General features: G+C 39.3%; 1 protein-coding gene across 4 annotated transcripts in view; it reads left to right on the forward strand.

Annotated features, from left to right (window-relative positions):
• Nucleotides 1-8,247: 8,247 nt before the first annotated feature.
• LOC142102234 (cytochrome P450 2C8-like) overlaps nt 8,248-15,439 on the forward strand; it is a 48,414-nt gene continuing 41,222 nt past the window's right edge. For 2 of the 4 annotated variants that reach the window (XM_075186958.1, XM_075186962.1), the window contains exons 1-7: nt 8,248-8,578; nt 9,001-9,163; nt 10,200-10,349; nt 12,321-12,481; nt 12,975-13,151; nt 13,427-13,568; nt 14,408-14,595. In XM_075186958.1, coding sequence (XP_075043059.1) covers nt 8,399-8,578; nt 9,001-9,163; nt 10,200-10,349; nt 12,321-12,481; nt 12,975-13,151; nt 13,427-13,568; nt 14,408-14,595 — 1,161 coding nt within the window. In that variant the 5' untranslated portion in view covers nt 8,248-8,398. The other 2 variants (XM_075186959.1, XM_075186961.1) reach the window with 2 other exon arrangements.

The raw sequence follows: 15,439 nt of genomic DNA on the forward strand, positions 1-15,439 counted from the left end.
CATGAAAAAGCAGCCAGTATTATCCTTATGTGCAAAATAATAAACTAATTTGCATGGGATTGTAACATGGTTTATCCAGGAGCTTTGCTCTCTTTAATGACTCATACTGTCTGCCAGTTCCAAGACTAATCAATTTCAGATACACACTCCAAGTGCCGCTACAGACACACAGAATGATCTCTACAGTCAAATGAAAAATTAAAAAAAAATTAATACCATTTCCCAAAATGACGAGTTATAAATATGTAACTACTGGAATTTTTATCCAAGCTACTTGTTGGATCTCTACCCAGTGAGGATAAATCACTGCAAAGTGATGTTTAATTACTATGCACAACATATCAATGCACTTCAAAAACATGGTTAGAAGTCTTCAGTTGTGAGAGTTAACTAAGCGATTCTGCTATACCTTATTAGTATATTCATTTACTATACAGTTTCTGTTTGGACATTGGGAAATAAATTGACTGGTTATATTGCTTCCAATCTCATACTTATTATAGAATATTGGAAGACTAAGTGGCTGTGGATGATTCGGTTGTTTTTTAATTGGATGGCAGTTTTATTTACTTTTTCAAATATGATTGACTGTATGTTGGTAAGTATGCTTAAGTAGTTTTAAGCAATTTATGGCACCTGTGCAAATCATTAAATAATACATACCTCTTGAAAACCTGAAGAAAGGGCTATGCACCCAAAATATGGTGGCTTCACCTCAGCACTTGCAATATTTAATCATTTTGGAGACATTTGTTCTTACTGGGGCGGCTGTGTTGTGGCTTTTTGAAACTTCACTGTTTATATGGATTCTATTCCTGAAGCAGTACCATTATTTGCATTTTGTTTTACACTAAGGGGTCTATTTATCATTGGTGGCTAGTGGACAGCAGTAATAATCATTTTATATCACAAAATGTGCTGCCACTGACCCATATAGCTACTGCTAAGTTGGCTTAGTGTTTGGCACTTCTGCCTCACAGCACTGGGGTCATTAGTTTAATTCCTGACCATGGTCTTATCTGTGTGGAGTATGTATGTTCTCTCCATGTTTGCGTGGGTTTCCTCCGGGTGCTCCGGTTTCCGCCCGCATTCCAAAAACATACTGGTAGGTTAATTGGCTGCTATCAAATTGACCCTAGTCACTCCCTCTGTCTGTGTATGTGTGTGTGTGTTTGCATCTTAGGGAATTTAGACTGTACGCTTAAATGGGACAGAAACTGATTTTAGTGAGTTTTCTGTACAGCGCTGCGGAATTAATGGCGCTATGTAAATAGCTGATGATGATGATAGAGATGGGACCTGGCACTGGACACATAGAGGCTTTGCATTTTCTGCATTTTTATTGCCCTTTTGTATATACGGCAACAACACTTCACTTACCAGAAGCACGCGCTTTAAAAAAATAAAAATAAAAAATTGAGTTTTGTAACCCAACCCTTTAAATAGTCCCACAAAACATTTGAATGGAGGCACTTCCCAAAAGTATAATGTGAGCTTGCATCCCTACCCTTTACCACAGCTAATCTTTACTTTAGACCCACTTTAACAAGAACCTGTTTTATCTCCCCGCTGTTCAGTGGCAATATGTGCAGCATTCAATAACAGGAGCCGACCAGTCAGTGAGAGAAAAGTCACGTTCAGGCACATCTTGCACCTATCAGTGTGGTTCTGAGTGGCAGTTTGAGATATTTGAAACATCAGTGTGTAAAATACAGTAGTTGTTAGGGAGAAAAGCTGAATCCCATGAGTTATGCAATGTAGAGAGTTAATCATTAACAATATAATTTGAACTAAGAGCTAAATTGAGTTTCTGATATTCTGCTAGGGATAACCTTTATGATAATGTGCATTTGGCCCACAAAACTTCAGATTCTCCTTTATTCTTCCTTCTATATTTTATCATCTACAGTGAAAATAAACTGTCTAGGAGAATGTCTAGCCTGCACAGAGTTTCCTTGTACTGAGCAACCTAGTGCCAATGGCGGATCCAAATGGGGGCGATTGAGCCAATGTTCTGCCTGCAGCTGCACACTATGTGCTGCAGGTCCATGTTGGCACAGACAGGCAGACAGAGAATCCTGCCCGGCTGCTCTGATTGTGTTTTAAACACAATCAGAGCTGCCAAGCACCGTACTCTGCCTGCCGACACGGACCTGCAGCACATAGTAAATAAATAAAAGTCAAAAAGGGCGGGGACTAAATCACCCCTCTAAAAAAAAAATCTAAATCCGCCCCTGCCTACTGCAGAGAAGTAACTTCAAGTCAAACAAGGCCCAGAAAAATATTGAAATAACTCCAAAATCTGGAAAAATATGGATTTGTTTCCAGGAAATTTATCTAGTAGCCAGAAAAAAACCCAAAAAGGCTTCTAACAGTAAATGGGTTTTGAGTGCTATATAAAACAGTCTGCACAACTCTGTATTAATGGCAACTATTAAAAAAACAATTAAGTTTACATTATTCAAATATTTCCACAATTATCATTAGATCCATCAACAAGGCAAAAGCCATTAACATAGGCAAAATAAAATGTATGTATAAAACATGTAATAGTACCACCTTCACATGGACTGAAACCAAGTGAGTCTGTGCAAGTCAGTGAAGACACATGCACCAAAGTGTACTGGTGAACTGCTTCCAGTATTTGTTTACAAGGTATCTGTCTGTCACCACCATAATAACATTGAGCCCTATATATAATTTTAATACAAGCATCCACTCAGCTTGGATGATTGAATGATAAAGATGATTAATGGGTTTCCAAGATTGTCCCCAGGAGGATGCTGCCACTCAGCAGGGAAAACGCATCGGGTCACGTAGACTGCACTCGTCTGCCCTCCTGAAAGTTTGCCAAGGTTAGCATTAGTTACACAAACAGTTAATATAACAGTAGTGCCCTGACCTGCTATTTCTTATATGAGCTTCATGCTTTGAGATTGACTCGCGGCAGGTCAGTCAAATGCAAAGAGGCGGTTGTATTCCGCATCACCTGGACACTATAACAATATTTTTATAGGGGATTAGGTGATTACTGGCGTAGACCTCTCTCTTCTTCTGGAGATGACTATGTATTGAGGTGCAGACCACCCAGGGCCGGTGATAGCCTCCATGGCGCCCTAGGCAACAATCGCCCGCAACAATCGGCGCCCTCCTCCCTCCTCACACCGTCTTTTCTTACCTCACCACCGCCGCCTCTCTGCTCCGTCTCCTCCCATTCACTCACTGAGTGGAGGGGAGGAGACAGAGCAGAGAGGCGGCGGTGGTGAGCAATAGCCTATTCCCCCCTCCCCCGTGCATCTGAATGCTGTGCGGGGCCGTGACAGGTATGGTCAGCGGTCGCCGCACAGTTTTAAAGTAATTTTCATTCTGGAGGGCACCCTCCAGAGCCCGGCGCCCTAGGCAAGTGCCTAACCTTGCCTAATGGGAGCGCCGGGCCTGAGACCACCATATACTAACATCTGTGAAGGTTGTAGTAGTGCAGTCCAACAGACTTTTTATGGAACATATTTATTTTAGTTTTTTCAAATATTTTACTATGTTAATGAAAGTTATGTTTTAAAAGACCAAACAAGAGATCTCCCCCACTTTTCCTTCACTTGTTGTATTGCTAACCACTCATTTAGTGAATAGCAGCAGATTTTTTAAACTAATTTCCTACATTTTGCTGTCCCCTAAAACATTCTGTCTGTGACAGCTCCTTCAACCTTATTAAGTCACATTTCATGCATCTAACTCATGCATGAAATGAACATCTTGAATATGCATGTCCAAATTTTGCAGAATATTTGTGTGTATAGAATTCTTTTTGATAGGTTTAGAAAATATTTGTTTACAGTGGGGATTAAGGCTATCTTAGTAAGTAACTTTTTTAAAAATATACTGGAATACCCCTTCCTAACACTACATAAACACACACAGAATTGGCACACCATGATGTTGAGATTGTGAAAGGTAGTGAACCCTTTACGTACAAGAGAATGGAGGCCCCCGGGCTAAGGGTACTGTGAGGCCCCCCGCGAGCGCTTACCTCCTTCCGTCACTGTAGTCCTTCCGCGGCGCATAGTAAGCTCCTTACTGAGGAGATCTTGTGAGAATCAGACTATGACTCATAGTCACATTCTCACGAGATCTCCTCAGTAAGGAGATTACTGCGCGCCGTGGAAGGACTACAGTGACAGCAGGCAGCTAACAGCATAACATTTGCTGTTAGCTGCCTGTCATTCTCCAGCTGACAGTCGGAGCCGGAGGCGGGGACGCCCCCGACCCGATGAATGTCAGCGGGCCCCCCGGGATGCCCAAGGCCCCGTTCATGTAGCCTAGTTAGACCTCTGGTTAATTAGACCCTGGACTGTTTTTGTAAATACTGCTCTATATACAATTTTAAATTATTTAAGGGTTGCCAAACTTGCAAGCTTTATACAGATACTGTATTATCATAGGGAGAAGAGCCCTAAGTCCGATGAAAATGATGTTAGGGAATCTCCCTATTTACCAGGCCCCAAAGTCACAGCTTCCTGCGGGAGCTTCCCCATGCAATTCACTGATCACTATGATGGCGATAGCAGCGATAATGGAAACAAATATTTATTTAATTAAATAAAGCGTTTGTTCCATTTAATGTTATTTTAAAATTATTTGTTTCTATTTTTTTAACTATTATTTTTTTTCGATTTTCTAACAATCTGCTACTGGAAGTCCCTGAATGGGCATCAAGTGCAGTGCACATGTGTGACTCAGCAATGACGGGTATCAGGCATGCGCAGATGGACCCGACTAGCCAACAAAGTGGTGATTCTCTACATACCACTGTCAGCCAGAGTCGTCGGGGAGCTAAGCATCACTAAGCTGAGCTGGCGACCTTTTAATGAAAAACAACAGTAATAGAGGATTTTCTATCGCTGCAGAAAATCTCATCTATAGCCGCTTTTTGTTAAATAGACCCCTCAACAGGGGCAGGCTGGGCTGGGGGGCATCTGTACCCTGACCCGGTCCCTTAGTGGGCTACCTTGGGCTTGGTCACTGGGCCACCTGCATTTTTTTTTTTTACATTTAAAATGTTCCCAATAGGCTGAATTGAGTCTTGCCCCCAGCCCTCCCCTGCCTCTCAGTCTGGATCATGAAAAATCAGGTAACCATATACTATAGCAATATTAAATAAATACCTAACAACACTTCAGGGTATATTTACTAAACAGCTGGTTTGATAAAGTGGAGATGTTGCCTATAGCAACCAATCATATTCTAGCTATCATTTAGTGCATTTTACAAAATGAAAGCTAGAATCTGATTGGTTGCTATAGGCAACATCTCCACTTCTTCAAACCCGCAGTTTAGTAAATCTAGACCTTCAAATGCTCAAAGAGAGACACAAAGGAAAAGGATTTTATAGAAGGAAGAGAACCATTGGAGAATTAATGCAGAGAGTAAAAGGGAAAGAAGAGTTAGAGGAAATGGACTAGAAGGTCAAGGAGCTGAGCCATGGAGCACTGTTAGCAAATGTCCAATTCATCACTCTATATTGGTGTTGGCTAACCTGTGACACTCCAGGGGGTAAATATATCATACTCCGGTTTGTACATGTCGCCGGAAATCGTCGAGTTGACAGCTAAAATTTAAAAGCAGCGCTGCCTTGTAAAGGGAAACTTGCCTTTCATCACACATTGCTTTTGGGAGAGGGTGGAAGTACAGTGCAATATAAACACAGAAGATATGTTGTGAACAATGTTTAGAAGCTCGAGATTCCCTAACAACTGCCTCGATCCACTCCTCATACCGTGAGAGTGCAGAGAATCAAGTGACTGCAAGTTCTTACCAGTATTCTATCTGTGTTGACATGATACCTTGTGTCACGTAAGCCCTCCCTGTCTTTTACACTTAACTGTATCCTCCCTGGCTCTGGCTGCTGCAGACATAAGTTCTGTTAGGAGAAGGATTCTTGTTGTGTAGTCTATCTCAGTCCAAGCCTGGTTGTTTTCACGGGACACAGAGTATTTGGGAACAATAAAATACAGTTGCAGTATTTTAAATGCTGCACAGAGAAATACAGTGTGAAGGTAACTGTATCATATATCCTGGGAAAGCGAAGCTGTAGTTACATTTATGTTTCCCTAGTGAAATAAATAGCCCAATTTGTCTTATTTTTAAAATGCATTAGATCCTGCATAAAACAGGAGTCCTAACATTACACAGGCGGCTTAGAAACCACACAATCTTGTCCCTACAATATTTGCTGCGTATGAATGATGTACACCACCATTATACTGCTTATTACTATAAATGTGGTGCAGAGGTAATTACCGTCAGCAGCACAATCCCTGCCTACAAGTATTAGTATAAAAACAGCCGCACAGAAGAACTGTGCAAAAGTAGACTAACCTTTACTGGCAAAATGCCCAACAACTATTTAATGCAAACAAACTATAAAAAAAAACCACTAAAATTTCTTCTAAACACCCACTGAATAGCACCTTGAGCGTAGGTGCCCATATTCAGTCCACAAGAGCTACTAACAGATCATGTTTTCATGATTTCATTAATCATGCACAGGGGAGTTAATCTCTTTTTCCAGGGTGAATATTTATCCCACCTGTTTCTACAAACAGAAATCCTGAAAACATGACCTGTTGTAGTTCTTGAGGACTGGGTTTAATCACCTCTGCCCTAGGACATATCTCACTAATAATCCTTTGCTCTGTTTTAACTAAGCCTGCCCCATTCCAGGGCAAAATCACATGAGTCGTGTAGACGCAGGGTTTCCCAAACCCAGTCCTCAGGGCTCCCTAACAGTGCAGGTTTTCCATATCTCCTTGCTGGAGCACAGGTGTATTCATTACTGACTGACACATTGTAACAGAGCCACAGATGGTCCTAATTATGTCCCATGTGATCTGGAAAACCTGCACTGTTAGGGAGCCCTGAGGACTGGGTTTGGTGTAGGGCATGAATATTTCCTGAGCATGAAGGTTACAGAAAAATTAACAAATACAATGTTGCTGACTTGTATCAAAGCGTGTTATATTGATAAGTAATTTGCTAGATCTTGTTTAGTTTATTATTAAGAAAAACAGAAACATTTTACATAAACTAAGTTGTGATATGTGTTAGATTGCCTGCATGTTTTATTTATAATATTACATTTGTAGTGGTCCTAATATTTTTCCAGCAGCGCCTTTTAGTTTTCCAGTCACAGCTACAGAAAGTAACTGACTACAATCTGACAGTTACGTGTTGGTGGTCAAGGAAACTCATTAGGTTATGTGAAAAAAATATTGTTTGTAATACTTTTCTTTTAAAAAAAAAGTAGAGTGTGACTGACGCACAGCAAAGTGTGAACATTGGTATGATTGAAATGTTAGCCACACCTGGGAATAAGGTGATTACATAGATGTCTGTGTTATTTCCAATCTCACTGTTCAACTGCCATGTATATTATAATGTACTTACCCTACTGGCAGAAAATAGTGAAAGAAAATATTGGTGTTGCCCATAATAAAAAAACTTGACATGGTTTTGCATTCATGCAGTTGAATGCCAGGGACATGCAGTTATAACAGAGATTTTCTAAGAGATTTCTAATCCCTAATGAGAGACTACACAGTGTAGGTATTTATTTAAAAAAACTGGTGAATAGGAAAAAGGTAGAATAACAGTCTGTAATTTTTCTAGTGCAGCACAGGAAATTAAGCAAACCTTCTGATTGGTTGCTATTGGCGTTTTAATGTGCATCAGATTTAACAAATGTATCTAGCAGTCTTCCTAGTAAAATAAATAATAGACACCACTTGAATCTCCAACTATAATGCATACATGTATAAAATATATTGCCTCTCACTCTCCTATTATTACATATAACTTCCCCTATTACACCATGGGGTATATTTACTAAACTGTGGGTTTGAAGAAGTGGAGATGTTGCCTATAGCAACCAATCAGATTCTAGCTGTCATTTTGCAGTGTGCACTAAATAAATGACAGCTAGTATCTGATTGGTTGCTATAGGCAACAACTCCATTTTTTCAAACCCGCAGTTTAGTAAATCTAGCCCCATGTCACTTTCCCTATTTATATCATCACTTGTCATCTGTTCATTCCTTTACTAGCATGTGTGTTCTATTACAATACCCAGGCCTCACTCTCACGTGATATATTTGCAGTGTTGGGTTACACACCTGACACAATATATAGGTTACGTCTCAATGTCCTGATATGTAATTTGAACCATTTCCTTTTCCTCTCTGATCTCATTGTGCCTCTGTGTAAAATGCACACATTAGACTCTCAAGGTTTACTGATCACGGCTTATATGGTTTGCTATTACTCAGCATGCACTGGTTTATACTACACAGCCTTACATTAAGTGAGACACTTCCTGTATTCTGGCTGCTGATCTGAGATTACAATGGAGCTGGGAGTAACAGGAACCCTTCTTCTGTCTGTCTGTGTCAGCCTTATCCTGTACGCCTTCACATGGAGGAGAAAACTGAGGGAGAAAAACCTGCCCCCTGGACCATCTCCACTGCCTGTATTGGGAACTATGCTGCATTTGAGCACCAAAGAAATGCCCCAGTCTTTGATGAAGGTGCGTGTATTTTCAGCACAATTAAACAATGATAGCATCTTCTGTGCAGGGTATCCTATACCATTGTGTGTGATTAATATACCACATTCTCAGACACCTCTATTCAAAGCACCCCACCCATTATTTTTTTTCACTGGCCTTTCAGCTCCACGATGAATGGAATCCAAAAGCCATTAGTAGGACAAGATTGGTATAGAGCAGTGTTGGCTAACCTGTGACACTCCAGGTGTTGTGAAACTACAAGTCCCAGCATATTCTTCCAGCAATAAGCTGCTATATATTGGCAAAGCATGCTGGGACTTGTAGTTTCACAACACCTGGAGTGTCACAGGTTAGCCAACACTGGTCTAGAGTATGTTTCTATATTCCTCATATGTATCAGGATACAATTATCTAGATGTTATTTTATGTTTCCCATCTAGCTGAGTGAGATTTATGGCCCTGTGTTTACCATTTACCTATCGAGTGTACCTACTGTGGTCTTGGTTGGGTATGATTGCATGAAAGAGGCTTTGGTAAACCAAGGTGACACATTCGGTATTAGAGGTGAAGTGGAACTTGGTAACTTGCTCTTCAAAGGCTGTGGTGAGTGAACAGACTTTCTTTAGACTCACACTAATCCAACAATTGAACGTTAAACTGCATATATCTGATACAGCACATAAAATGTTAGATATGTTATCCCATCAATCACATTGGAGCCTTCCAAGCATTACATAATCATGTGTTTATTATGTAGATAAAATGTGGAAAGGAACTGTTATAATTGAATTTGTTAAATGTTCTTCCTAAAACTAATGTGGCAGAGGCCAACTCCAAGACACTGCTTAATCTGTGTTCTCTTATTTTATATAGAATAAAAGTGGCATTAAAATGGAGTGTTAACTACGGGGCAATAGACAGATTAATGGGCGGATTGGAGGAGTAGTAAACTCTATTTTTTTTTTTTTTAATCTCTTACAGTACTGCACATACTGTGAAGGATATTAGTGTACATGCACCTAGCCATTAGCAAAGAATACCCAAAATATGTATTAAACCACTGGTGATTATGTACATAGATACTATATGGGGATAGATATATTTTATCCTTTTAAGACAGTGTTTCCCAAACCCAGTCCTCAGGAACCCCTAACAGTGCAGGTTTTACATATCTCCTTGCTGGAGCACAGGTGGAATCATTACTGACTGACACATAATTACATCACCTGTGGATCTGTTACAATGTGTCAGTCAGTAATGAATACACCTGTGCTCCAACAAGGAAATATGGAAAACCTGCACTGTTAGGGGTCATTGAGGACTGAGTTTGGGAAACACTGATTTAAGATATAATGGCTTAAGTCTGGAGAGCAGTATTATCAGTCCTTGATTATTAGGTTTGTAAAGCAGACTTTATTGTAGTATTCGCTTTACTTTGCTCAACAGTTAGTCAGTATTGCAAATTTATTGCCGCTGTGACATTTTCAGGCTCATTTGCTATAACATTGTGTTTAGGGGCAATATTTGCTCTAAATAACAGTAACCAATCAGATCCATGCTGATGCAATAATATGGTCTACTTCTGATTTAAGTTATTTTTGATTTATATCATATTAGTAACATTTATTTATGTTTAAAGGAGTGATCCTGACCAATGGGGAGCGCTGGAAGCAGATGCGTCGTTTCTCACTCTCCACACTGAGGAATTTTGGAATGGGGAAAAGAAGCATTGAAGAGCGGATACAAGAAGAAGCACATTATTTGGTGGAAGAATTTAGGAAGAATGGAGGTTAGCAGAGATGTACAGTACTAACAGTTACACATAACACCAGTCAATAGCATGTAAGAAGCGAGGTAATGGAGCATAATTGTTTTACACCTTTTTCCATGGAAATGTCCCTGTTTCTTCAGTGCTGATGGAATGAACAATAAAAAATAATATTTGCGTAGATGTAATTTTCTTCAATCAGAAATGTAATTTATAAACCTTCCAGGATAAGAACAGATAGAGAAGTATTTAAAATGCAAACAATACATTGGAATCAAACTCTGTAAACATGACATGATGTTATCATCATTCATCAGTATCAATGGACCTTAATTATAGCACCAAGGTCCATTGATACTGTATGGTGTTTGAGTGCTCAGCAGTGTCCCTGAAAGTTACTTAAAAATGTTGGTAAATATGATGCAGGCTTATTGAAGTCAGGGGTGGGCGGGGCAGGGGGGCAGCTCAGTCTAACGGCTGTTCGGGTCGGCCGCCCCTCCCCCCGATGAAAAATTAGCTAAATATTACCGGCGGCCGCATCGCGTATCACGCAATGCGGCCGCGTCAGCGCACACGCGGCCGCATCACGTGTCATGTGATGCGGCCGCCTGTGCCCCCCCGGGCTGATGCCTGCAAGCCCACGCCTGATTGAAGTGTATTAATGGTATGCTGATGGTGGCTGGGCTGAAGTGTAACTATTGCTTTTATGGATTTAGTCAGTAACTAATACACATGGACAACAATCATAACTGTAACATATATACAATATCACTGTTAAAATGTGTTTGCATTAATGTGTCAGTAATTCAGCAGCCAGTGAAAGAAATACCATAATATTTGGGAGTAGAACCATATGTTGTGTTTGTATGATTTATAGGAGCCAACTCAATTTGCGTCCATAGTAGCCTCACACACTGGGGAAAATTCAATTTACCACGAAGTTTCTCCCGAACTGAGAGATACTTTGCAGGGGGAGATTTGACAGAAATCTCCGCTTATTTTTCCTCGCACCTCATAGAGGTGTGGAGGGGAAAATGAGCTGAGATTTCTACCATAATTGCTGGTAACATGCGCACCGCCACATCGCCGGCAATTAAATTCCCCCCACTGTGTGTATGCTCACAAAACTGGCAAATACAGTAATGAAAACTTTGCTCATGTTTTGCTCACACCTAATAAAATATCATTACCAAAATAACACATGGAAATACTCATGATGCTACTGTGGCAGCTAGCAGATAATTGAAATGGACCCTAGGAAATTAACAGATTGTCTCTATCTCGTTTCCTCAAAGAGATTTCGAGTCAGATACAAAATAAACTGTATGTTTATACAGTCTTCCTCCAGATTACTGCTACTATAATGCACTCTTATAATCTATAATTTAATATCCAATCTCCAGTGATATAAAATACTATTAAAAAAAAGATGGTCCTTGTATAATGCGGTTACACTGGATGTAATAACGCTACGTTGCTGTAATTAGGAACTTGCATTTTGTGTCTTTTGCGCTTGGTTTTAGCGTGTGACAGATATTACTGTTCAGAAGGGAAGATTACATTGTCTGCAATAACACACAGAGAGAGGTGCACATATAACCCAGAGTGATCTGATGTTGGTGGTGACAGATTCAGCTATTTTAAAATTCATATTACAAGCGTAGAGTTACTTCAAGGTATAATAAAGTACTAAGGAAGATGGGTATAAAAATACTGTGGAAATATTTACACTAATTCAGAGTGGTGTAGATTTAAAAAAAGAAAAAAGAAAAATCGAGGACAGGCTACTAAACTGGTGCATGGACTACATATAGTGCTCCTGTATAGTTGTCTAGTTGTTTTCTATGAGGGTGGTAGAGATCAGTAGGGGTAAATATGGCAAATTACTTCACAAATCTAATAGAAAGTAAATATACAACTAAATGGATTGTGATGCCTTTATGTCCTTATGTCTGTATTATTGATTGAATAAAAATTCATGTCTCCTGACAGACGCCCCCTTTGACCCGACCCATCTGTTGAGTTTGGCTGTCTCCAATGTTATCTGCTCGGTTGTGTTCAGAGAACGGTTTGACTACAAAGATGAAAAATTCCGGACTCTACTAGCTTTAATAAGAGAAATATCTGTGGTTATGGCCTCCGCTTGGGGTATTGTAAGTACCATTTATTTTCACTTTTTCTTATTACATAAAACTCAAATCGATATGAAAAATGTATTACAAATACATGTGTATCAACAATAAAAATAATAAGCAAATTGCTTATTGTTGATACACATGTATTTGTAATAAATTTTTCATATCGATTTGAGTTTTGCGCTATCTTATCTTATCATATTAGTTTTTATACCCTTGACGGGTCCAGATCCCATTTAGATAGCTGCATCTTGATCGATTTGATATAGGGTAACCAGCGCCCCGTATATGTGTGTTTGTTTTGAAATTTCTTATTACATGCCTGTCATAGATATTAATTTTGTGCACTAACAGCTGAAATGCCAATATTGTTTGCAGGCTCCAGTCACTTATTTTTGCATCTATTTACAAATATTATATATATATTTTGTAGTTTTAGTTTAGACATTTGTAAATACCTAAAACATATGTAAAGGGGAAGTATAAATACTGTCTCATCCTTTTTATACAGCTTCTAAATATCTTCCCCAAGACATTCCAATTACTCCCTGGACCCCAACAGAAGATATTTCGAAATCTTGCCAAGTTGAAGCTGTTTATAGCAGAGTCCTTGGAAAGTCACAAAGTGACACTTGATGTAAACTACCCTCAGGACTTTATTGACTGTTTCCTAATAAAGATGGAGGAGGTGAAGTATACATATATATCAGTACCACCTGCAACAAAAAGTGGTTTTTCAAAGTCATGTCTTGGTTCACATGAGCCAGCAGCACATATTATTCCATTAGGTAAATTCGATTAAACCATCTTATTTTTTTACAGGAGAAACTTTAAGTAATAACCGAGTGAATCTTTTTTGGACACCATTAACAATTTATATAAACTACTTGTCCCAAGTTCAGTGTAATACATGTTCAGTCTTTAATGCCAACTTATTTGTAACATTTCAATTTAATACTACAGGAGAAAGACAACCCACGGACTGAATTCCACTTTGATAACTTATTCGGTACAGTCATTGACCTCTTCTTTGCTGGAACGGAGACAACAAGCACAACCTTGAAATATGGTTTACTTATTCTTCTCAAATACCCAGATGTGCAAAGTAAGAACCTCTGTATTATATCTTCAAAGGGCTGTCAAACCTTATGCCTGCAGTAGATGAGAGTCAGACATAATATATCAACCCCACTTGAAAGGGAAGAACAACAATAAGAAAAATCAATAAAATATAAGTAAAAGTTCTGGCAAACCAGATGGCTTTTATTTTTGTTTGTTTGTTTTCCCCAATGAGCCCTCATCCTGCAGGCTAGTAGATTTGAGAGATACTCTGGGTCCTAGATTCAACAATTCTTCAGTACGGCCGTATTTAAACAGTGCTTAGTAAGCTGTCAATGGATGCTGTTTAGGAGGCAGCTTGTCCCCTCAAATGTCGCCTCAACTTATGTACACACCACAATGTACATTCTGACTCTTTAGGATTTTGGCCCTGGACACTAGAGGGAAGCTACCAGTGGGAGTGAGACTGTCCCAAATCATAAAAACAAGACCCCGCAATTCTACTATCTGAGGGTAGAAAAAATACTTTGTCAGAATTCTGGCAAAATTCAGATCGATGCTGGTGAAGATGTTGTGCCTACTATTGCAGAATTTGCAGGTATGTCACCTAAGAGTTAGGATATGGATGCAGAAGGGTTCAAGTGAAAAGAGGTGGGTAGAGTGTATTCTCTGTCCCAGATATATAAAATAAAGGACAGGTATCTGAAAGGAATAATTCAATTACAACATTTAGGAAAGAGGAATCAACATACATAGTAATACTCAAGGCAGGTCTTGCAAAATAATAATGACCCATTTTTTTACATTTTGAGATGAACTGTTTAATCTTATGTTCTGGGTAATCGTATTTATTTTAAACATTCAATTGTAATGTTTGCCTGTTAGGAAACATTCAAGAAGAGATTGACCATGTAATTGGACAAAACCGATGTCCGTCAGTGGAGGATCGTATCAATATGCCATACACAGATGCAGTTGTCCATGAAATTCAGAGGTTTGCTGACATCTCACCTATCTCACTGCCACATGCAACCAGCCAAGACACAACATTCAGAGGATACAACATTCCCAAAGTAAGAAACTTTGGGGGGAAGGGGGAGAGAGTGACATGTTCCATTTTAAACCTAGTGATTCATATACAGTAGATTAAACATGGAGTAAACAACATCTGCATTATCCCCTGATAATCTTCTTGAATATAATCCCGAGATTAAAGTCATGAGCAGATCTATCGGTTGGTAATTTTATCCCAGGGGGCGAGACCCGTCCAAGTAGCCTATTAGAAGCATTTTAAATGAAAATGTCCAGTGACCCAGTCCGAGTTAGCTTACTATAGGACTGGCAAGCCAGTCCAGCCAGCCGCTGCACTTAAGATGGTCTATATAGCATACATTTTGTCATTCTGAGATCAAATCTGACTATAACCTTTTGATCATTCAGAACAATAGTTTATGCCTTTAGTTTATAGCCTTTATAGTTGATTGTTGTCCAGCATGTGTCTTGCTGGAAGAAACAGTTGCAACATAGTTAAGATGACCATCTGAAAGACTGGAGCAGACAATCTGGTTTAACTGGCTCATTTATTTGTTTGTTTGTAAATGGAAAATCATGTCTGAATGAAATAATACATAAGTGACAGGTGTCAGATGTTGGAGGGAAAAGTATGAGAAGATAATATGCCTGTTTCCCGTGTGACTGCATGTATAGTGAAAGCGATCTAATTTTGGTGTCTACGTAAATATCATCATGGAATTGATTTGTTTCTCTCCAACCTTGCCCCAATATCTTTTTAAACTTCAAGCTCAAGTCTATCCTATAAATAGCGGGGGTAAATTAACAGGGTTGGTGAAACTGATGATATGACAGCTGATCAACAAGCTGACATGTTTCATTTACGTCAGTAAACGATATAATCCT

The sequence above is a fragment of the Mixophyes fleayi genome, chromosome 9, assembly GCF_038048845.1.
Source record: "Mixophyes fleayi isolate aMixFle1 chromosome 9, aMixFle1.hap1, whole genome shotgun sequence".
NCBI classification, from domain to species: Eukaryota; Metazoa; Chordata; class Amphibia; order Anura; family Limnodynastidae; genus Mixophyes; species Mixophyes fleayi.